The following is a 25115-nucleotide window of genomic DNA, read 5'->3' as shown; positions in this document are numbered from 1 at the left end:
AGTGTTTGTGTACTCATGAATTATTGAATAATTCCATGTATTATAGGGTGAGAATTGATCCGAAGGACTGTTAAATTTAATTGCAATTAGGTATATGAGTGTCCATGAGTCATAACATAATCTCATACATTACAGTGTGAACAATGTACACTTCAGAATTAGGAGATGATCGTGTGCATTGTGGAGGGAGATTTGACCTAGTTAAGCTGATTTTAGTTGTTTGACTGGATTGTTGAGCTTAATTTCATTAAGTAATAACATGGGTATTTATAATTGATAGAATATAATCTTGTACTTTGGCCTATGAAATAGCCCCATAGGTGTGCAATGTGGGATTCTTCTTTAGGCGCCTCCCTGCTTTAGACAACTTGCAGAGGAGTGCATTAGTTTCTAGGTCAAAAGAGTATATTTGGAGACATATTAAATTTAGTATTAATGAAAATCATTTACCCTGTTTGGAATCCTAAGATGATGAAAAAAATAGACAATGAGGTGAATAACGTCTGTGTTTCACAACATGAGAGGACACAATTTAGCATTTAATGATTCAAGAATGCAAACAAACATAAAAAGAAAGTTTGGAAAAGGGAAATAAAAGAAAGAAAGTATTCTAAACATTTTTAGATGTCGGTTTCTTATCCAATGAACACTACGGCATGCTTCGCCTTAAAGTATACTTGTACGGTGCACAATGAATCAATGATGCATAATAATCAAACTAAAATCTTAAACTTTTACAAAAAAAAAGAAAATAGATTTGAAAGTTAACCAATCAAAAATCACATGATATTCCATCTTCAACTGAAACCACATAATATTATTTCAGAAATGAGACTGTTTCCGGTAAAGTTCCATGATTGTGATGCCTGCAAAGTACAATACTACCTGAACTGGAGCACAATATTATGGCACCCAATCTTTAATCCATCAACTGATCAATGGTAAGTTCATTATCTGCTTTGCGATCAAATGTAAGAAACCCTTGCTTTAATCTCCAACCTAGTAAAATTCTTGTACACAAAATTAAATAAAAATCGAAAACCTTGTCAGTTATATGATTTTCACTAGCTGTCGCCACATATCGCTAATAATTGGAAGGTGAAGCTCTTCCTAATAGAAATCTTCATTCAAACCATGAAGCAACCACGACTTATGTATGAACAACATAATTTAGCATGTTAGCTAAAGCATTTGATGGATACAAAACATAAGTACTAATTAACTTTGATGTCCACTTGTGCTTTCTATGCCGAATAGCGGTCAATTTTTAATTTCATAGTACAATTTCATTCTATAATTTTGGCAGTTTTTGAAAGGTAGGTTTATTCCTCATATCTCCGAGCTATATTCCCATATATATAGTTGCAAAATGGATTGGGAATTAGGGGAATCATACTTTCACTTCACGAATGTTCAAAGAGTTCTCTAGCTATTTACATACCTCATGAAAGTTGTAGTTACGAAGAAGTTATACGAATCAAACTTCCAATGCTCATTATATATCGGTTCTTTTGCATGAATCAGAGTTAACTTTCTCATTGAATGATCATTTAAGCTATATATGATTATGGATACATAGAAAATAGGCGCGCAGATGATTCAAGTTTGTAGGTTACTTTGGAATACAACTTTGGAGAGCCCGGGATACCGCTGGATATTCCTGAAAATTGTTAATTTGCGGGATTTCCAAATGCTTATAATTGGTATCTAGCATTTTCGACAACAACGGTACATCACAATTCTCCAAATTCTTGTAGGATACTGAACTCTTCCTCTCATAGTCTTTCTGGTTTGGCATAGTTAATCCATGTGTGCGATTTCTGGTTCCTATTGACTACAAAAAGACCAATGAGCTACTGTGTATAAAATAACCCGAATCTCCATTCAACATGCACTTTATCTACATGTTATAGAAATTTTAAGAACGCTTTTATGTTCATCCACATGCCACAAAGAGAATTATTTGGATTTACTAATTTCAGTCATTTATATGTAAGTAAAGATGATTTAAAAAATAATTAAAAAAAACCCTCAATTGCCGTGTCTTCTATGGACATTTCCGTTTAACATTTGGACATTTTACAATCTTTTTAAACTTCGTGTTCAAACATCATCTACTATGGATCTAGTAATATCCAAATACTTCCACCAAATTTAATTACTTGTTTTTTAACATAAACTTAACTATTTATTGAATAGTCTAATCACTTTACCCTGTGTTTGATAAGTGAAACATGTAGGGTCTGGAATTGGTATTAAGCTGGTAGCGTCAGGGGCAAAGATTTACGTGACTTCCTAATAGTTCAATCAGCAACTCCAATTGCAGTGGATGCATATAGTTATCTACCATCCATGGTTGAAAGAAGGAATTAATAACCACATGCATATAGTCTAAGAGAAATTATATATTTATTGAGTAACAAAAGGAAACTGAACACTACTACTAGAAAAACATATCTCCTAGAAGTATTGTTTCTAAGATGGTGCTGATAAGAAGGGAAAGTGGAGATAAAGAGGCTACGTATACGTGTCCTTTTAATCATGCACACCATGCCACAAAAAAGTTTATCGATCCACTGTTTAAAGATCCCTACACACCAAACATGAAATTTTGGTTCAACTGTTGTTATACAAACAATGCACCACGAATGTACATATGAGACCGTTTGGTCTTCAGCTTCAAGGCGCAACAGGCACTACATCGAAAAGATTCTGTTTATTTTGAGTGCCAGTACAGATGGATATGTAGATAAGAACTGGAAGGATGGAACAAAATGGTTTTTCACTTATTTTCCGAAACAAAAGAGCAAGACCAAATTCATGACAGGTTGCAGTCCTAAAGCCTGCATTGGAACTTTATTTATGTAATGAACTGTGAACACATTAATGGCGAGCTATGCAAATCTCATTTCCTACATTATTAGCAGCTTATTTTTCAGCATAATATATATAAAAAAATACAAAGTAGACAAACACCAACTTCCTTTGAGTAGACGGCATGGTAAGAAAACCATCTGATGATTATCACTAAGATTATTTAGACAGAGTATTAAACTTTCCCGTAGGGAAGTTATCGTATCCATCAAGTGTAAAACCTAGGCACCTCATACTAAGTTTTTTATTTTGATGTTTCCTGTGAAAGATAACAGTAACAATCATGAGAAGTTTTGGTTGGAATTAAATAGACTGAAAGATGTTAGTCAATAACAAATAAAAAAAATGGCGAGCTATGCAAATCCTGATGTTTATTTCCTCTTCCTGATATACCCCAAAAAAACTCTATGTTGTTCTGGATCTTCCTTCCTGTAAAACAAAGTTAAGGAAATCTTATGTTCCAAAATGCTACGAAATTTGTACATTAAACTCCTGAATCTGTTTAAAGTTTTGACATTCACTGGAAAGCATCTTGTAGAGTAAAAAGTATCTTATATAGAGGAGACATCTATGAAGCTTAACATCAAACTTTCCTAATAGATAAGAATATCAGTTGTGCTTCAAACATGCAGTGATTCCAGTTAGTTATTCAGTTCCAATTACTAGCATCAACATATTCTATCTTCCACCTGTATAATACCTACATAGAATGAGTAAAGGCTGATCAAATTTCACATGATAACAAAAAATCAGAACCAATTCATGAATTAATTCACGTTAACCTATCTCCTTCAATTGGATGAGATACATCTCATATTGATCTCCTAAGAATAAAGTGAGATCCTCTTCTAAACCATGTTTTACAAAATCATAGTATTCATCTGATATTTTCTTAATATTGAACTACCTTTCTCCATTGTCCTGATTCAGGTGAAGCATGAGTTCGATTTTCATCCTGCAATATACATAGATTTAAGGCATGGTAGGTGTAGAATACACCTTGATGTAATATCTATTGTTTAGGCTTTCTTTGCTATTTTTCTTGTAAGTTATGTATTTTACGCGCGGTTTGAGTTTTGTAGCTACTTTGGAGTATGCGGAGGAAAAGAAAAAGAAATCATCCTAAATTGAGCTATAAGGGTAATAATACGCCAACAATATTGGGAGCCGAATCAAGGTTAAGGGGAAAATCTCTCAGAGGAGTATTAAAAACAACATATGATGTTAAAGGGGTGGCCACTTGTTATTGGGTATCCATTGGGATGCCCCCTAGCCTATATTGTGGGGTGCCTTTATCCATTCCCTACTTGAACCCAACCCTAAAACGAGAGTTCTCTTACATCCCTAGTCATTCCAACACCTGAAATTCAGAGAATAAAGAGAGAGAAGAAAAGCAGCAACCGCTGCTAAGGCTAAGTCCTATGGGCTAGATTGAACTGCTAGATTGGCCAAAAAGTGTTGCAAATAAAAAAATAAGTGTGGGAAAAAAGTTAACACCTGTACCTGCTACTTCTCTCTCCTAGCATTTGCTCGCAGTTCAACTAGCAGCTAGTTTCAAAAGCTGAACCGTTCAGCACTCAAAAAGTAATCAAAACGCTGAACCATTCAGCGTTGAGAGAAAATTTTCTGATCTAACGGCTGAGATTTAAAACGCTGAACCAAACATCGCTCAGCGCTGAACCGTTCAGCGCTAGATTGTGGTCCAGTTGACGTGGTCTTCTAATATAGCTGCTAGATTCGCCATCCGATAGGACTTAGGAGGTTTCCCTAGCTGACGTGGATGACCAATATAGCAGCTAGATATCTAGCCCATAGGACTTAGCCTAATAAACCAGAGAAACCAATTCGAGAGAAGATGGCAGTGTTCTTGATATCACATAGAAATTGAAATTGAACTGAGAATGGTTGAAGATGAAATTGGAGTGAAAATAAATTAGGGTTCGTTTTTCCCCAAAATGAAATCTAGGGTTAGGTTGTGTTGTTTCTGAGATGACGTTCTGCTGCTGTTAGAAAATGGAAGACATTGGTGGAGTTTGAGCTCTAACAGTGCTGAGAAGATTGGGTCTGATACGAAATTGGGTTCGAAGAAAGACTGAACGTAGCAGAGATGGATTTTGTGAAATTGAAATAATGGGAACGCTGTGATGAAATGGGTCTGTGGTTTGATAAGAGATTAAAGGTGAAGAAGACACTGTTTTGCTAAGAAGGGTTTGTGTATGAAGAACTCAATTTTGCTGCTGCCGTCAATTTGAGAGAAGAAGAAGCAGATCGAGATTAAAAGAGATGGTTCTGGTGACAGAAATTGATACTGCAGATTATGAATGGAATTGTTGGTGATGCCATAAGGTAAATGAAATTTAAGTCTGCCAGGGGTCTGTAGTTTGGATATGAAAGTGATTCTGATAATGCTAGCAGTGAGAGGAGTTGTTGATGCAGTTGAGGGCCGAGTTGTTGTTGATTGCAAGTATGAGATGATGCTGCTAAATTGAAGCTATCTGAAGCAGCAATTGTGATGCTTAAACTAGATGAATGTTAGGATTTTCACAGGAGAAGTAATCGGCCTGAATATGGCCTGAGAATGCACTGAAAACAGAGGAAACTCTATCTGTCTCCTGCTCCGGCGAGTCAACTCGACCGATGATGACCGATCCATCTCAGTGATCCAGCTGAATAAGACCGGTTAGCTGAGTCAGAGCAGCTGACTCAGTGTCTGACTTCCCTTCTTCCTTGACTTGTTGACCGTCAGAGACCGTACGCGTGACCGTTAACTTTAATAGAATATGACGGAATATTCTGTCGACGGCGACATACTCAGATGGCCAGTGATGACTTTTCCGACCGAATTCCGGTGATCCCGAGAACTTTTCAGGATACTAAAAGTACAAATATTTGTGAAAAATTTTCTAGACTCATGGGTTTGAAGAATTGGGCTTGGATTCGGAAGAGAAGATGGAAGGATTTGAGAAAGACAAGGACTTGGAAATTGAATTGCTAAAGGAAAGGGAGTCTATTCCTAAGAGGATTGCAAGCAAATTGAAGCCTATAAATAGAGAAGTTCTCTATTTTTCTCAACACACTTTTACACCTCTACACACACAACACTTCTCTTTTGTTTTTTCTTTGTGAACTCCAAACCATGAGTAGCTAACTTTCTTATTGATTGAGGATGGATTCCTAGTTCTTGACATGTTTTGAGTTTTGTTTTAAATCTACTTTGAAGTTTTCACATGATTATCGTTTGCTTTTACTAATATGAGTGTTTATAATTGACTGATAGGTTGTTTAGAGTGCACGCTAAATCGATTTTTTAACTCAATCTAAAGCTAGTGAAAGTTAGGGGATACGTAATCGTTTCTTGACTCTTTCACAAGTAGAAAAACGAGACCTTGCGGAGGGATTCCGTGGAGCAGTTATGTAGCGGACACGGTAATTTTCCCTCCTAAAAGGATTGGGATTCATCCCATTTAGCAAGGCCATATCCCGGTGCGCCACTCGAAGACTAAAACCATACACATAAAATAATTGATTTATACAGTTTTAAAAGTACTAAAAAAAAGATTTGGAAGAATGACAAAATGAAACAGACCATGATACTGGATTTATATTAAGTTTCGGATACGAGTCACGGGATGAAAATAGTATCATTTTCAGTTGATCTATCAAGATGTTCATAACGATATTTGAAGTTAAAAAGTTTGTAAAATCATCAATGCAAAAATCAATGAGTACAACATTTATACTGGCAACACGTATTTTAACCAAGGAGCAGTATTAGGAAGTAAACATATAAAAATAAAAGGGTAAAACTGATCCTAGTTACAAAAATGATATGCTTTCGCGTCAAAGGACGAAACTATCACAGCAGACTACATGTTCAAAATACTAGGAAGAAGAACATTTGGGACATGGACAGAGCCTTTGCATGAAAATTAAACTTAAGATAAGAATTATAACCAAATGTCATATTCAAAAGAAGTTTTGGATTTACACAAAGGGATTCAAATCCTTGACATATTCAGGGGAAAATATCACTCACACTAAGAGTTTAGAAGTCAACAGATGTTGCAAATTCAAACAAGAGAATTAACAAAATATTCTTATAAATGAACAAGTACACAAAGATGTTATGGTTCAGTACATATTTTCAAAATGAGAGTCAAGCACGACGCAGAATACAAGATATGTACACCGTTTAGCCTAAACACACCAGTCACTTAAAGTGCCATTCAGTACAACATTTCCAATTATCACTTCAATTCATACAATTTCTGGAAACATAGAAGTAATTTTAAGAGATATCAATATGCAAAATAAGACCTGCTAGTACATTAAAGTAAACAAGTTCTGAGTAGATAGTAGTACATAATTTAAAACACGCCGACACACTAACGGCAAGGAAGGTTTTGTGTAAAGTTAATACAAACACCCAAAAACAGATCCTAGCTTGTATATTTACAAAGCAAAATATGGTACTACGTGAGTCGTAAATAGAAAATAAACTACCCCATATTATCCCCGTGATATTCACATCAAAATAACGAAAATACTAACACTGGAAGATTTTGTAGCCTGTTGTAAGCTCCTGGCTTACTGATGCAATCTCCTCTCGTACTCTGAAGGGGGAAACAAATAAAAGGGTGAGCTGATGCCCCGTAGGAGGTTCCAAAAATCAAATCGTAGCACCGAAATGGAACATAAAACAATAGACAATGAGCAGCAACTTAAAGTACCAGAAATGTAAAACCTTATGCAATTAAAATTTATGACCAAAAGATAATTGTACATTTAGAAATGTTACTCTACTATTTACGAGGCCAGTGCCGGCATCAGGGTAGTTCTGGTTACCAGCCACCGCTACAGAAGCGGTCTTCCAGGTAGCCACCGAGGTGGTGGGGTGCCACTTAGGCTCGACGGTCCTATAGTAGAGTCAATCTCGTTTTCTATTGGTCGTACCCATGTGAAAGAAACACTAACAAATGAACATTTCAACAATTGCATAAATTGAAAAAGATAGTGCAAAGCATTATTTGTCCGTAAGCACTAACTCACTTCACAGAACCATGTCAAGCCTCACAAATTTAATGGTAAGCGAGTACATGCTCAAATATAAACCAAACAGTTGAGCAATGGGTATATCCATATAGGCAACACATTTATTTAGTTAAGTTGTACAAACAAGGAATTTTTAAAAAGAAATCTCAAACTAATGCCATAAGGTACAGTTGAAAAATCTTTGAGTTACAGGGATGAGAGAAGGTTAAATTACAAAACCCATGCCATATTTGTGTTGCTACACCATTACCTCCTAAAAAAAAGAACTGCGTCCCGCAATTCAAAAATAAACTGAAAAAGCTATGAAGATTACCTTAAAGTAGCTCCGGATACTTGTCTCTCACGTCGGACTCGAGCTCCCAAGTAGCTTCTTCAAGAGGCTGATGTTGCCATATCACTTTCACCATCTTAATTGTTTTCGTCCGGAGAACATGCTCCCTTGTACCAGCAATCCATAATGGTTTTTCAACGTAACTTGTATCGTCGTTCAGCTGCAAGTCTCTCCACTCAATAACATGTGATGGGTCTGCGTTGTATCTCCGTAGCATAGATACATGGAACACGTTGTGCACATCCGCTAACTGTGGTGGCAAAGCTAGGCGATATGCGACTTCACCAACCCTTTCAAGAATCTCAAAAGGTCCAATATAACGAGGAGACAACTTATTTTTCTTCCCGAATCTCTTGATACCGGGTCTTGGATTAAATGATAATGTCATCAATGAAAACAACCACAAACTTATTCAGAAACGGTCGGAAAACTCTGTTCATTAGGTCCGTGACTGCTGCTGGTGCGTTAGTCAATCCAAACGGCATCACAAGAAACTCATAGTGCCCATAATAGGTATCGAAAGCAGTCTTACGAATATCCTCTTCTCGGATTCTTGGTGGTAACCGGTTCGAAAATCAAGTTTGGAAAAGCATTTTGCTCCCTTCAACTGATCGAAGAGATCGTCAATTCTCGGCAGCGGGTACTTGTTCTTGATTGTAACTTTGTTTAACCGATGATAATCGATACACATTCTCATTATTCCATCCTTATTAAGCACAACCAGCACTGGTGCCCTCCACGGTGATGTACTTGGCCTAATAAAACCCAAATAAGTTAACTCATCAAGTTGTTTCCGCAATTCCTTCATTTCTTTAGGAGCCACACGATAAGGTGGTATGGATATCGGTGATGTTCCTGGATGTAGCTCAATGTCAAAATCAATCTCCCTCTTTGGAGGCAATCCCGACAAGGAATCTGGAAAGACATCAGCAAACTCTCTAACCACTAGAACTTCTTCTCCTGTATAACCGACCTCGTCACCTTCAGTAAGATGAGCGAGAAGAGACATGTGTTTTTCGGCTTCATCTCCTCTCTTCATTCCTGGAATTGATGGGTTCATCACTTTCCATTTCTCTCCTTGAATAGATACGCGAATTCCATCCTCCGTCACAAAAGAAACTCACTTCTCAGCACAACATAAAATAGCCTGATTCTGCACATCCAGTCCACACCTACGATAACATCGTACTCCTGCATTCTCATTGGTATAAGATCGATACTCACCCTGTGGTTTCCCAGCGTCAACTCACAGTCCTTACAAATTTTGTTGAGACTTACCACACTCCTAAATGGCGAAGATAAGTTTAAAATGGATCCTAAGGTGTCAAGTTTCAAACCTAAATATGCAGCTAAATGGAGAGATATAAATGAATGAGTAGCACCGGTGTCAAATAAAATTTTAGCACGAGAACTAAATTTGAAAATTACCCTCAATCACTGCATTTTTTGGTTCCCCTTTGACTTCAGTAATACTATTCAGCTTCCCTTGGACGTTTTCTTGTCGTGGCTGGAAAGGTGATGCAGCATTCCCTTGGAAATTTTGTTGCCTTGGATGGAAAGGGTGGGTGTTGTTGCGAGGATAATAAGGCTGCCTGACGTATGAATTTTGTTTCTGTGTATTTGGTTGTTGAGGTGGGTTAGCATTTTGTAGCTTTATTGGTGCATCTGGTGCTGGAACAGGACAGTCCTTTATAAGGTGGTCATTTCCTTTACATCGGTAACAGGTCCTGGGTCTTTCTTTGTTGGTGTCCGACCCGGGACTGATACGTTTTCGACTAGATGGAGAGTCATTTATATTCCTTTTCTTGACTTCGTTTTCTTCCCTTTCATTTTGTGCTTTGATCATGCTAGCCTCAATTGCCAGTGCTGCCTTTAAGACATCATTCGTCCAACGACTTGGTTATGAATACTTGGCCTCAATGCGTCTTCAAATTTGCGAGCCCTTAATTCCGCGTTGGGGACGAGATGTGTTCCGTAACGTTCAAGTTCACTGAGTTTCTGATCCAGCTGCATAACCGTCATACTTCCTTGCCTCAACGCAGCAAATTCAGCACACTTTAATGCCTTAACTGTCGGTGGAAAGTACTTATTAAGAAATAGCTCCACAAACTTCTCCCAGCACATGCTGCTGACATCTTCCATGCGCTTGACAGATCTCCACCAATGTTCGGCATCTCCCTCAAACAGGTAAGTGGCAAGTCTAACCTTCTTCTCATTCGGAATTTGTAACGCTTCAAACTCTTTCTCAATGCCCATCAACCACTTCTCTGCCTCGGTAGGTTCTGTTGTCCCGCTAAAGTTCATGTCTTTACCTACCACCTTCTTGAATTCCTTCAAGTCCAAGTCCATAGTAGATCTCATCCGTTTACGGTCTTTTACGGTATCAGCAATAGTGTTGACAGAACCCAACAGTTTTTCAAAACCATTCTCAAGGCGTGTTGTCCTCTTGCTGAGATTCTTTTTCTTACGTACAGAGCTCGACGTTACAGATTTTGCGCACACAGATATCTTCAAAAAGAAACTAAGCGTCAGATTTACAAATGGTTAGTAATGTACATTACTAACACAGAAAAATGACATGTATATCACGGTCATGGTTAGTTTTTCCCCAAACCCAAAATTCAGCCAAAACCTTTTCAAGCAACTATTATAAGTGTAGGAAAAAGCTTCAGAAAATAAAAATGCTTTGACTAAGTCAGAAGATTAACTAAAATTGAGTTTCAAACAGGTTAGAGTATGTTCACAGATAGGAAATAAAAACTCAGGTTTAGTTGCAACGTAACAGAACACTATTTAAACAACTAAATCATATGAATGCAAACGAAACATAAGGAAATCGATCATATAAGAAAACAAAACACCAACACAGCCCCGATAAATCAGAACTGGAGCTCTGATACCAAACCGTAGCGGACACGGTAATTTTCCGTCCTAAAAGGATTGGGTTTCAACCCATTTAGCAAGGCCATATCCCGGTGCGCCACTCGAAGACTAAAACCATACACATAAAATAATTGATTTATACAGTTATAAAAGTAATAAAAAAAAGATTTAGAAGAATGACAAAATGAAACAGACCATGATACTGAATTTATATTAAGTTTCGGATACCTGCCATTGGATGAAAGATGTATCATTTTCAGTTGATCTATCAAGATGTTCACAACGATATTTGAAGTTAAAAAGTTTGTAAAATCGTCAATGCAAAAGTCAATGAGTACAACATTTATACTGGCAACACGTATTTTAACCAAGGAGCAGTATTAGAAAGTAAACATATAAAAATAAAAGGGTAAAACTGATCCTAGTTACAAAAATGATACGTTTTCGCGTCAAAGGACGAAACTATCACAGCAGACTACATGTTCAAAATAGTAGGAAGAAGAACATTTGGGACATGGATAGAGCCTTTGCATGGAAATTAAACTTAAGATAAGAATTATAACCAAATGTCATATTCAAAAGAAGTTTTGGATTTACACAAAGGGATTCAAATCCTTGACATATTCAGGGGAAAATATCACTCACACTAAGAGTTTAGAAGTCAATAGATGTTGCAAATTCAAACAAGAGAATTAACAAAATATTCTTATAAATGAACAAGTACACAAAGATGTTATGGTTCAGTATATATTATCAAAATGAGAGTCAAGCACGATGCAGAGCAGAGCAGAATGCAAGATATGTACACCGTTTAGCCTAAACACACCAGTCACTTAAAATGACATTCAGTACAACATTTCCCATTATCACTTCTATTCATACAATTTCTGGAAACATAGAAGTAATTTTAAGAGATATCAATATGCAAAAAAACATGCTAGTACATTAAAGTAAACAAGTTCTGAGTAGATAGTAGTACATAATTTAAAACACGCCGACACACTAACGGCAAGGAAGGTTTTGTGTAAAGTTAATACAAACACCCAAAATCAGATCCTAACTTGTATATTTACAAAGAAAAATATGGTACTACGTGAGTCGTAAATAGAAAATAAACTACCACATATTATCCCCGTGATATACACATCAAAATAACGAAAATACTAACACTGCAAGATTTTGTAGCCTGTTGTAAGCTCCCGGCTTACTATGCATGCTCCTCTCGTACTCTAAAGGGTGGAAACAAATAAAAGGGTGAGCTGATGCCCCGTAGGAGGTTACAAAAATCAAATCGTAGTACCGAAATGGAACATAAAACAATAGACAATGAGCAGCAACTTAAAGTACCAGAAATGTAAAACCTTATGCAATTAAAATTTATGACCAAAAGATAATTGTACATTTAGAAATGTTACTCTACTATTTACGAGGCCAGTGCTGACGTCAGGGTAGTTCTGGTTACCAGCCACCGCTACAGAAGAGGTCTTCCAGGTAGCCACTGAGGTGGTGGGGTGCCACTTAGGCCCGGCGGTCCTATAGTAGAGTCAATCTCGTTTTCTATTGGTCGTACCCATGTGAAAGAAACGCTAACAAATGAACATTTTAACAATTGCATAAATTGAAAAAGAAAGTGCAAAGCATTATCTGTCCGTAAGCACTAACTCACTTCACAGAACCATGTCAAGCCTCACAAATTTAATGGTAAGCAAGTACATGCTTAAATATAAATCAAGCATTTGAGCAATGGGTATATCCATAAAAGCAACATATTTATTTAGTTAAGTTGTACAAACAAAGAATTTTTAAAAAGAAATCTCAAACTAATGCCATAAGGTTCAGTTGAAAAATCTCTGAGTTGCAGGGATAAGAGGAGGTTAAATTACAAAACCCATAAGAAAAATTTAAGTATTCGGCAGCCAGTGGAGTTTCAACAAAAACAAAGCTTAATCTTGTTTTGGATGTTATGGCTAAAAATGAGCTCAAGACTTTGGCAATCCCTAACAACACGGCTAACAAGATTAACCCCTGGGTTACAGAAGAATAAGATAAGAAAATCTACAAAAAGGGATTTCAACTTTTGGTCTAAAAGTTGAGTTCAGATACAAATCTCGTTTGACTATTTTAACAAATAGGGAAGGGTTTCTTTTAATAATTTTGCGCAAACCTTGGTTTATGATGGACACCGAGCTTAATAATTGAAAGGCGTTTCTAGCATTTCATAAAATCATTTATAACACTCAAAAATTAATCACAGTAAAATATGCAAAAGTTGAACACATGAAACTAAATAGTTTAAACCAAGTTCCGTGGCTGTACAAGGCTTTCCAGATTAGAGATCTTTAGAAAACAGAATTTGAACAAAATTTGTTAAATTCTTGGTTACTAAAACAGTCATTTACCAATTTGCATGAGGAGGTAGTTCAAGGAAATTTGCAAATTAAATTATGGATGAAAGATCGGGACTACTAAAAAAAAATCAACTTCAAGAGAGCAACCCCCTACCTTTTAGGAAATGAATTCAGCCGATAACCAAGACTGGGTTGCACTCAATTTTGAAATTTGAGATTAAAGTTGTTCCCTTCTGGAAACTGATTTGAGCAGAAAAGTAATGATAGAAGAGTAGAAGAGAAACTAGAGACAGCCAAAAAGAGAATTACTGCCTTTAAATCGAATTAGTACAGTAGAAAAATAAGACAAAGACAATTGTACCCCTTGCTGTTCATGTCAAACACGTGTAAATCATGCTCAAAATATCTAGTGTCTTCTAGCACTTACTACTCATGCTCACTTATGATGCTAAGGGATGACTACTTAGATAAACAAAATATTCATATGGGTTGGGCTAGGGCTCAAAGCCCGAGCAAAATATTTGTGTTGCTACACCATTACCTCCTAAAAAAAGAATTGCGTCCCGCAATTCAAAATTAAACTGAAAAAGCTATGAAGATTACCTTCAAGTAGCTCCGGATACTTGTCTCTCACGTCGGACTCGAGCTCCCAAGTATCTTCTTCGAGAATATGATGTTTCTATACCACTTTCACCATCTTAATTGTTTTCGTCCGGAGAACATGCTCCCTTGTACCAGCAATACGTAGTGGTTTTTCAATGTAACTTGTATCGTCGTTCAGCTGCAAGTCTCTCCACTCAATAGCATGTGATGGGTCTGCGTTGTATCTCCGTAGCATAGATACATGGAACACGTTGTGCACATCCGCTAACTGTGGTGGCAAAGCTAGGCGATATGCGACTTCACCAACCCTTTCAAGAATCTCAAAAGGTCCAATATAACGAGGAGACAACTTACTTTTCTTCCCGAATCTCTTGATACCGGGTCTTGGAGTAAATGAGAACGTCATCAATGAAAACAACCACAAACTTATTCAGAAACGGTCAGAAAACTCTGTTTATTAGGTCCATGAATGTTGCTGGAGCGTTAGTCAATCCAAACGGCATCACAAGAAACCCATAGTGTCCAAAGTAGGTACCGAAAGCAGTCTTACGAATATCCTCTTCTCGGATTCTTAGTTGGTGGTAACCGGTTCGAAAATCAAGCTTGGAAAATCATTTTGCTCTCTTCAACTGATCGAAGAGATCATCAATTCTCAGCAGCGGGTACTTGTTCTTGATTGTAACTTTGTTTAACCGACGATAATCGATAAACATTCTCATTGTTCCATCCTTCTTAAGCACAACCAGCACTGGTGCCCTCCACGGTGATGTACTTGGCCTAATAAAACCCAACTCAGTTAACTCATCAAGTTGTTTCCGCAATTCTTTCATTTATTTCGGAGCCATACGATAAGGTGGTATGGATATTGGTGATGTTCCTGGCTGTAGCTTAATCTCAAAATCAATCTCCCTCTTTGGAGGCAATCCCGGAAAGGAATCTGGAAAGACATCAGCAAACTCTCTAACCACTAGAACTTCTTTTCCTGTATCAACGACCTCGTCACCTTCAGTAAGATGAGCGAGAAGAGCCATGTGTTTTTCGGTTTCATCTCCTCTCTTCATTCCTGGAATTGATGGGTTTATCACTTTCCATTTCTCGCCTTGAACAGATACGAGAATTCTATCCTCCGTCACAAAAGAAACTCTCTTCTCAGCACAACATAAAATAGCCTGATTCTGCGACATCCAGTCCATACCTACGATAACATCGTACTCCTGCATTCTCATAGGTATAAGATCGATACTCACCCTGTGGTTTCCCAGCGTCATCTCACATTCCTTGCAAATTTTATTGAGACTTACCACACTCCCAAGTGGCGAAGATAAGTTCAAAATGGATCCTAAGGGGTCAAGTTTCAAACCTAAATATGCAGCTAAATGGAGAGATATAAATGAATGAGTAGCACCGGTGTCAAATAAAATGTTAGCACGAGTACTAAAAATTTGAAAATTACCCTCAATCACTGCATTTTCTGGTTCTCCTTTGACTTCAGTAATACTATTCAGCTTCCCTTGGATGTTTTGTTGTCGTGGCTGGAAAGGTGATGCAGCATTCCCTTGGAAATTTTGTTGCCTTGGCTGGAAAGGGTGGGTGTTGTTGCGAGGATAATAAGGCTGCCTGACGTATGAATTTTGTTTCTGTGTATTTGGTTGTTGAAGTGGGTTTGCGTTTTGTAGCTTCATTGGTGCATCTGGTGCTGGAACAGGACAGTCCTTTATAAGGTGGTCATTTTCTTTACATCGGTAACAGGTCCTGGGTCTTTCTTTGTTGGTGTCCGACCCGGGACTGATACGTTTTCGACTAGATGGAGAGTCATTTATTTTCCTTTTCTTGACTTCGTTTTCTTCCCTTTCATTGTGTGCTTTGATCATGCTAGCCTCAATTGCCAGTGCTGCCTTTAAGACATCATTATAATTCATGTGCACGTGTCCAACGACTTGGTTACGAATACTTGGCCTCAATGCGTCTTCAAATTTGCGAGCCCTTAATTCCGCGTTGGGGACGAGATGTGTTCCGTAACGTTCAAGTTCAACGAATTTCTGATCCAGCTGCATAACCGTCATACTTCCTTGTCTCAACGCAGGAAATTCAGCACACTTTAATGCCTTACCTGTCGGTGGAAAGTACTTATTAAGAAATAGCTCCACAAACTTCTCCCAGCATATGCTGCTGACATCTTCCATGCGCTTGACAGATCTCCACCAATGTTCGGCATCTCCCTCAAACAGATAAGTGGCAAGTCTAACCTTCTTCTCATTCGGAATTTGTAACGCTTCAAACTCTTTCTTAATGCCTATCAACCATTTGTCTGCCTCGGTAGGTTCTGCTGTCCCACTAAAGTTCCCGTCCTTACCTACCACCTTCTTGAATTCCTTCAAGTCCATAGTAGATCTCATCCGTTTATGGTCTTTTACGGCATCATCAATAGCGTTGACAGAACCCAACAGTTTTTCAAAACCATTCTCAAGGCGTGTTGTCCTCTTGCTGAGATTCTTTTTCTTGCGTACAGAGCTCGACGTTACAGATTTTGCGCACACGGACATCTTCAAAAAGAAACTAAGCTTCATATTCATAAATGGTTAGTAATGTACATTACTAATACACGAAAATGACATGTATATCACGGTCATGGTTAGTTTTTTCCCAAACCCAAAATTCAACCAAAACCTTTTCAAGCAATTATTATAAGTCTAGGAAAAAGCTTCAGAAAATAAGAATGCTTTGACTAAGTCAGAAGAGTAACTAAAATTGAGTTTCTAACAAGTTAGAGTATGTTCACAGATAGGAAATAAAAACTCAGGTTTAGTTGCGACGCAACAGAACACTATTTAAACAACCAAATCATATGAACGGAAATGAAACATAAGGAAATCGATCATTTAAGCAAACAAAACACCAACACAACCCCGATAAATCAGAACTGGATCTCTGATACCAAACTGCAGCGGACACGGTAATTTTCCCTCGTAAAAGGATTGGGTTTCAACCCATTTAGCAAGGCCATATCCCAGTGCGCCACTCGAAGACTAAAACCATACACATAAAATAATTGATTTATACAGTTATAAAAGTAATAAAAAAAATATTTAGAAGAATGACAAAATGAAACAGACCAAGATACTGGATTTATATTAAGTTTCGGATACGAGCCACGGGATGAAAGCAGTATCATTTTCAGTTGATCTATCAAGATGTTCACAATGATATTTGAAGTTAAAAAGTTTGTAAAATCGTCAATGCAAAAGTCAATGAGTACAACATTTATACTGGCAACACGTATTTTAACCAAGGAGCAGCATTAGGAAGTAAACATATAACAATAAAAGGGTAAAACTGATCCTAGTTACAAAAATGATACGCTTTCGCGACAAAAGACGAAACTATCACAACAGACTACATGTTCAAAATACTAGGAAGAAGAACATTTGGGACATGGACAGAGCCTTTGCATGGAAATTAAACTTAAGATAAGAATATAACCAAGTATCAGATTCAAAAGAAGTTTTGGATTTACACAAAGGGATTCAAATCCTTGACATATTCAGGGGAAAATATCACTCACACTATGAGTTTAGAAGTCAACATATGTTGCAAATTCAAACAAGAAAATTAAAAAAAATATTCGTATAAATGAAAAAGTACACAAAGTTGTTATATTCAGTACATATTTTCAAAATGAGAGTCAAGCACGACGCAGAGCAGAGCAGAATGCAAGATATGTACACCGTTTAGCCTAAACACACCAGTCACTTAAAATGACATTCAGTACAACATTTCCCATTATCACTTCTATTCATACAATTTCTGGAAACATAGAAGTAATTTTAAGAGATATAAATATGCAAAATAAGACCTGCTAGTACATTAAAGTAAACAAGTTCTGAGTAGATAGTAATACATAATTTAAAACACGCCGACACACTAACGACAAGGAAGGCTTTGTGTAAAGTTAATACAAACACCCAAAATTAGATCCTAACTTGTATATTTACAAAGCAAAATATGGTACTACGTGAGTCGTAAATAGAAAATAAACTACCCCATATTATCCCCGTGATATACACATCAAAATAACGAAAATACTAACAGTGGAAGCTTTTGTAGCCTGTTATAAGCTCCCGGCTTACTATGCATGCTCCTCTCGTACTCTAAAGGGTGGAAACAAATAAAAGGGTGAGCTGATGCCCCGTAGGAGGTTACAAAAATCAAATCGTAGTACCGAAATGGAACATAAAACAATAGACAATGAGCAGCAACTTAAATTACCAGAAATGTAAAACCTTATGCAATTAAAATTTATGACCAACAGATAACCAAGTGTCAGATTCAAAAGAAGTTTTGGATTTACACAAAGGGATTCAAATCCTTGACATATTCAGGGGAAAATATCACTCACGCTAAGAGTTTAGAAGTCAACATATGTTGCAAATTCAAACAAGAGAATTAACAAAATATTCTTATAAATGAACAAGTACACAAAGATGTTATGGTTCAGTACATATTTTCAAAATGAGAGTCAAGCACGACGCAGAGCAGAGCAGAATGCAAGATATGTACACCGTTTAGCCTAAAGACACCAGTCACTTAAAATGACATTGAGTACAACATTTCCCATTATCACTTCTATTCATACAATTTCTGGAAACATAGAAGTATTTTTTAGAGATATCAATATGCAAAATAAGACATGTTAGTACATTAAAGTAAACAAGTTCTGAGTAGATAGTAGTACATAATTTAAAACACGCCGACACACTAACGGCAAGGAAGGTTTTGTGTAAAGTTAATACAAACACCCAAAATTAGATCCTAGCTTGTATATTTACAAAGCAAAATATGGTACTACATGAGTCGTAAATAGAAAATAAACTACCCCATATTATCCCCGTTATATACACATCCAAATAACGAAAATACTAACACTGGAAGCTTTTGTAGCCTGTTGTAAGCTCCCGGCTTACTGACGCAAGCTCCTCTCGTACTCTGAAGGGGGGAAACAAATAAAAGGGTGAGCTGATGCCCAGTAGGAGGTTACAAAAATCAAATCATAGTACCGAAATGGAACATAAAACAATAGACAATGAGCAGCAACTTAAAGTACCAGAACTGTAAAACCTTATGCAATTAAAATTTATGACCAAAAGATAATTTTTAGAAATGTTACTCTACTATTTACGAGGACAATGCCGACGTCAGGGTAGTTCTGGTTACCATCCACCGCTATAGAAGCGGTGTTCCGGGCGACGGTCCTATAGTAGAGTCAATCTCGTTTTCTATTGGTCGTACCCATGTGAAAGAAACGCTAACAAATGAACATTTCAACAATTGCATAAATTGAAAAAGACAGTGCACAGCATTATCTGTCCGTAAGCACTAACTCACTTCACAGAACCATGTCAAGCCTCACAAATTTAATGGTAAGCAAGTACATGCTCAAATATAAATCAAGAAGTTGAGCAATGGGTATATCCATATAGGCAACACATTTATTTAGTTAAGTTGTACAAACAAGGAATTTTTAAAAAGAAATCTCAAACTAATGCCATAAGGTTCAGTTGAAAAATCTCTGAGTTGCAGGAATAAGAGGAGGTTAAATTACAAAACCCATAAGACAAATTTAAGTATTCGGCAGCCAGTGGAGTTTCAACAAAAACAAAGCCTAATCTTGTTTTGAATGTTATGGCTAAAAATGAGCTCAAGACTTTGGCAATCCCTGACAACACGGCTAACAAGATTAACCCCTGGGTTACAGAAGAGTAAGATAAGAAAATCTACAAAAATGGATTTCAACTTTTGGTCTAAAAGTGGAGTTCAGATACAAATCTCGTTTGACCATTTTAACAAATAGGCAAGGGTTTAGTTTAATAATTTTGCGCAAACCTTGGTTTATGATGGATACCAAGCTTAATAATCGAAAGGCATTTCTAGAATCTCATAAAATCATTTATAACACTCAAAAATTAATCACAGTAAAATATGCAAAAGTTGAACACAGGAAACCAAATAGTTTAAACCAAGTTTTCTGGCTGTACAAGGCTTTCCAAATTAGAGATCTTTAGAAAACAGAATTTGAACAAAATTTGTTAAATTCTTGGTTACTAAAACATCTAAAACAATCATTTACCAATTTGTATGAGGAGGTAGTTCAAGGAAATTTGCAAATCAAATTATGGATGAAAGATTGGTACTACTAAAAAAAAAAATCAAATTCAAGAGAAGAAACCCCCTACCTTTTAGGAAATGAATTCAGCCGATAACCAAGACTGGGTTGCACTCAATTTTGAAATTTGAGATTAAAGTTGTTCCTTTCTGAAAACTGATTTGAGCAGAAAAGTAATGATAGAAGAGTGGAAGAGAAACTAGAGACAGCCAAAAAGAGAATTACTGCCTTTAAATCGAATCGGTACAGTAGAAAGACAAGACAAAGACAATTGTACCCCTTGCTGCTCATGTCAAACACGTGCAAATCATGCTCAAATATCTAGTGTCTTCTAGCATTTACTACTCATGCTCACTTATGATGTTAAGGGATGACTACTTAGATAAAGAAAATATTCGTATGGGTTGGGCTAGGGCGCAAAGCCCGAGCAAAATATTTGTGTTGCTACAAATTGTGTGTGAAAGCAACGCTAGAAAGTGGATCGAGCGAACCGAGTCTAACTACTAGTATCAAACCTAAATTCACAAATCTTAATGCACTCATTGAATTACATCTTGTAAGCGAACCTCAAGGTGGTTCTTTAGAATAGAATCTGATAACTAAGCGGAGCTGTTACTCGGTGAAACGAGGAATTTTGGGATTAGCTAAGCGGACCTGTTAGCCTACGGTTGGTGATAATCTGTGACTAATAAAAAGTGGAAAAGAACATAACTCGAATCATTGTTTTGCAACGAAGAACTATTCCTTGATCTTGTCTCTCTTATTGATTTCAATTTTATCTTTTAATTACTTTGTTTATTTATTTTGCTTTATAAAATCTAAAACCAAAACCCCCCTTTTTGTGACATTATAAGACAACTAAAACCTCTTGATCCTCGTGGGAACGAATTTGACTACACTATATTACTTGTTAATAGGTGGAAAAATATTCACTAATTTGTGGTGGCTACGACACTCATCAAGGCAGTCCAAGAAAAAGGAAACTGAGAAAATTTGAGAAAATACTGATCAACATAAAAACAAATATATTACCATATTTTGTGACTTGATACCTTTCAAAGTTTTGTGATATCTAATTATCATTATCCTCTGGATATACACAACTTCATAATTGATAAGATTTAGAATACTAACAAGAGTTGTCATATTGGAATAACAACATACAGTTGATATGATGCCTTTACCTGAGATGGATGCTGGTTTGTCTCGAAATCTATCGTGCACAAAAATAACAATATCAATTAGAGAAAATTTTCTAGAAAGATAACAAATAAAACAAAAAAAAAAACGTAAACAACTATGAATCTTTGTAGGGCATGGTTTTCAAACACACCAAAACTCTTGCAAACTTTCGCAAGAATATGGTTTATGTAGATGAACGCTTCGAAGAATTGACGAGCAGCAATAATGTTAATGTTAATAGGTATCTTGTATTTTCCAAACGTAAGAAAAATCGAATCGGAAATAATGGTGGAGCTACTAATGGTAGATATATCTTTGGGAACTAAATTTTGATAACGTAAGAAAAATCAAATCGGAAATAATGGTAGCTTTATCTTTGGGAACTAAATTTTGATATACGTAACGCCTGGAAATTTAAGAGGAAAAAATTCTGGGTCATTGGATGAGGGCGTAGGAGGGGGTACAATATAAGCCACGATTTATCTGCTGCAATTTCCTACACTTTAAAAGAACTCAAGCCGTCGATCGTTTGAAAAGGCCACTCAGAACCATTAGATTAGGAAAAACACATTTGTTTTTATAAGATAGATGCAAAGTACTAATCCAGATGCTTATCAAATTGTCATTTTTTTTTGTATTGTAACCGAGTTTATACTAAATAACATGAAATTAAAATTGTCCACTACACAACACCCACCAACATCATAAGAACCACCTATCTCTACTTCTTCTTGTACCGCCACCTCCCGCCACCACTCACAAACACCTCACAACCACCACTATTATTTTTAGCAAATTTATTATTAATAAAGAGATATTTATTATGATCTATATATAATGAGATATATATTTATTATAAGAAATCATTAACACTAATTACGAAAAATTAATAGGACTTTAATGATATGATAAGAAAATTAAGACTGTTAGATGTAATTCTAACTTTCAATCTCAGACATATAAAAATAAACAACCACGACCGTCGATTTAACTTTTGGGGGAACAAATCAAGACCGCTCTTTATTTTTACTAACTTGTCCAAGCTTTGTTTTGTAATCTAGACTTGAGTTTAACCCGTGCCACAACGACACGGTTGTTATATAACATTCTGGATAATTATGTTAGACTATTTATCAAGAATAATGGATTTCTAGTCAAATTCTCTTGAATTTTGAAACCAAGCCGGAAAAATGGAGAATTCTAACGCCTGAATCAATAATACTTAACCGAGACCAACTTTAAGCCATTTATGTTATGTCGAAAAAGTAATTCAACTCCCTTATGGACTTCCATATTAGGCCATAAAAATTTCACACCATATAACCGAAAGGTGGTAGAAGTTGGATGTGAAATTCACTTATAGACCCCTATTGACATGATATCTAGATAGGATGTTGTAATTAAAACGTCTAAACATGGTTCCAAAAGACAGTTCGTTGAAACATGAATTCAAAATGTAAGTGAATGCAATTCAAAATTCTAACATTTACTCATTATGCATACTACAACAGAAGATATCGTGATTAATTAATGGTTGATTAGTATTGCATTCAGATTACTAATTGTCATGCAATTCAAAAGTATAAAATATAATATAATAAAAGGATCTGAAAAAGCGGGGGTCTAACAACCACACCCAATATGTCGCTTAGCAATCTGTATGGACTAACTCCAATATACTTTCAAGACAATCAACTAGACAGTCAGACTCAATCTTAAGAAAAGTATATCAAAGAGTTATATCTCTATTTCTCAATTCAATCCGCAATCGAACAAATAAGAGTTTGCGAGCCTGATTGAATATAAGAAATAACTTGGACGGTATCAAAAACCAATATCCAAGTGTCAATCAATTTAATCAAAAACCAAAGGTTGGATTCACAATTGATTGAACTTACGCACAGCAATTGATATTTCAATTATTTAAACAAATATAATGCGGAAAATAAATAACACAGACACCAGAAGTTTTGTTAACGAGGAAACCGCAAATGCAGAAAAACCCAAGGACCTAGACCACGTTTGAATACCACACTGTATTAAGCCGCTACAAACACTAGCCTACTCCAAGTTAACTTTGAACTGGAATGTAGTTGACACCTGACCGATCTCACACTAATCAAGGTACAGTCGCGTTCCTTACGCCTCTAGAACCATGCTGGATTCTGCGCATTTGATTCCCTTAGATGATGTCACCCACAACTAAGAGTTGCTACCACCCAAAGTCGTAGAGTCGATAAACCAATCTGTCTCACACATAAAAGTCTATTGAATAGATAAATCTGTCTCCCACAGAAAAACCTATGAGTTTTGTTCCGTCTTTTGATAAATCAAGGTGAATATGAACCAATTGATATACCATACTTATATTCCCGAAGAACAACCTATAAATATCAATCACCTCACAATAATCTTAATCGTATAGTAGCGAAACAAGATATTGTGGAATCACAAACGATAAGACGAAGATGTTTGTGACTACTTTTTATCTTGCCTATAGGAGATTAAATCTCGAGAAAATCTTAGAGAATATAGTACTCAATCACCATAGAAAATAGAAAGATCAGAACACGCAATTACAGAGAAAATAGTTGGTTCTGGCTTCACAATCCCAATGAAGTCTTCAAGTCGTTACCTATAGGGTTTCGTGAAAAACCTAAGGTTAAAGGAGAATCGACTCTAGTCGCAACTAATATCACACATGAGTTGTGGGGATTAGGTTTCCCAGTTGCTAGAGTTGTCCTTTATATAGTCTTTAATTCAGGGTTTGCAATCAATGCTACCTTGGTAACAAAGAATTCAATATTCATCGTTAGATGAAAACCTAATTACACTCAAGCTATTATCTTTCAACCGTTAGATCGAACTTAGCTTGTTATACACAAATTAAAAGTGACTTCATTTAGATATGAGTAACCGTACCTAAACGTGTACACCTTGTTGGCTCAACAATAGTTAACCGAAGTTAGCCATATTAACACTTTCATATCAACCTCATCCATCTTAACCATAACTAGTTCAAATGACTCAAATGAAACTAGTTCTAGAGTTGTTCAATTGTTTATATTCTCATAGAAGTATACAAGACATAATCAAAGCAAAATCGATTTTGATTCACTCAAATCAAGTCATGAACATTATAGCTACGGTTTGCAAAAGATTGCACTCCTTATTATATAAATGTATTAGTTCATGAACAAATCGATTTTAGAACTTAACTTACTCAGGTATGCATACTGGTACACATACCTAAGTACCCGGACTAAGTTTGGGTTCGCCAGTATGCGAACGGGTACGCATATCTTCCAAACTCAACATAATTTCCCGGACCTATACCTCACGCCAGTACGCGTACCTGTATGCGTACAAGGTTCCCGGACTTTCACTAAACCAACCAGAACACATACGGGTATGCATACTATGGTTCTCCGACATGGATCACATATATGCAAGTACGCATACTATGCATATATCCAGTTGTTCTAAACTCCATTTCAATCATTGAAACATTTTCTAAAGACGACAATAGCTGTCTCACAGAAACTATTAGGTTCAAAGAAATTTTCAAGTGATCGAATGATCAATATGAAACATTCCGAGTCTACATCATATGACTGTCTCACACAAATCATGTAAGATGTTACAAGGCGATTTTTATATGATCATCCTTTGACTTTCGTCA

General features: G+C 36.4%; 2 protein-coding genes across 10 annotated transcripts; both read right to left on the bottom strand.

Annotated features, from left to right (window-relative positions):
* Positions 1-7151: 7151 nt before the first annotated feature.
* LOC113322133 lies at positions 7152-20445 on the bottom strand. Of its 9 annotated transcripts, none has more exons than XR_003347005.1 (5): positions 20322-20445; positions 14092-19074; positions 12309-12369; positions 8240-10778; positions 7152-7487 (listed from the first exon to the last, which is right to left on the bottom strand). XR_003347005.1 is itself a non-coding variant. In XM_026570155.1 (2 exons), the coding sequence occupies exon 2, from the start codon at positions 16662-16664 to the stop codon at positions 14922-14924; it is 1743 nt and encodes a 580-aa protein (XP_026425940.1). In that variant the 5' UTR covers positions 16665-19074; positions 20322-20445; the 3' UTR covers positions 7872-14921. The 9 variants fall into 9 exon arrangements, 1 of the variants encoding a protein (XP_026425940.1); XR_003347004.1 differs by having other exon boundaries at positions 8240-10765; XR_003347007.1 differs by having other exon boundaries at positions 8240-9542; positions 9686-19074.
* LOC113324533 lies at positions 8241-8645 on the bottom strand. Its single transcript, XM_026572853.1, has one exon. It carries the CDS (start codon positions 8643-8645, stop codon positions 8241-8243), a length of 405 nt encoding a protein of 134 aa, XP_026428638.1.
* Positions 20446-25115: the final 4670 nt, after the last annotated feature.

This window comes from Papaver somniferum, chromosome 11 (assembly GCF_003573695.1).
Source record: "Papaver somniferum cultivar HN1 chromosome 11, ASM357369v1, whole genome shotgun sequence".
In the NCBI taxonomy this organism is placed as follows: Eukaryota; Viridiplantae; Streptophyta; class Magnoliopsida; order Ranunculales; family Papaveraceae; genus Papaver; species Papaver somniferum.
The sequence above is the reverse complement of the archived record's forward strand: the minus strand, read 5'-3'. Positions and strand labels throughout refer to the sequence as shown.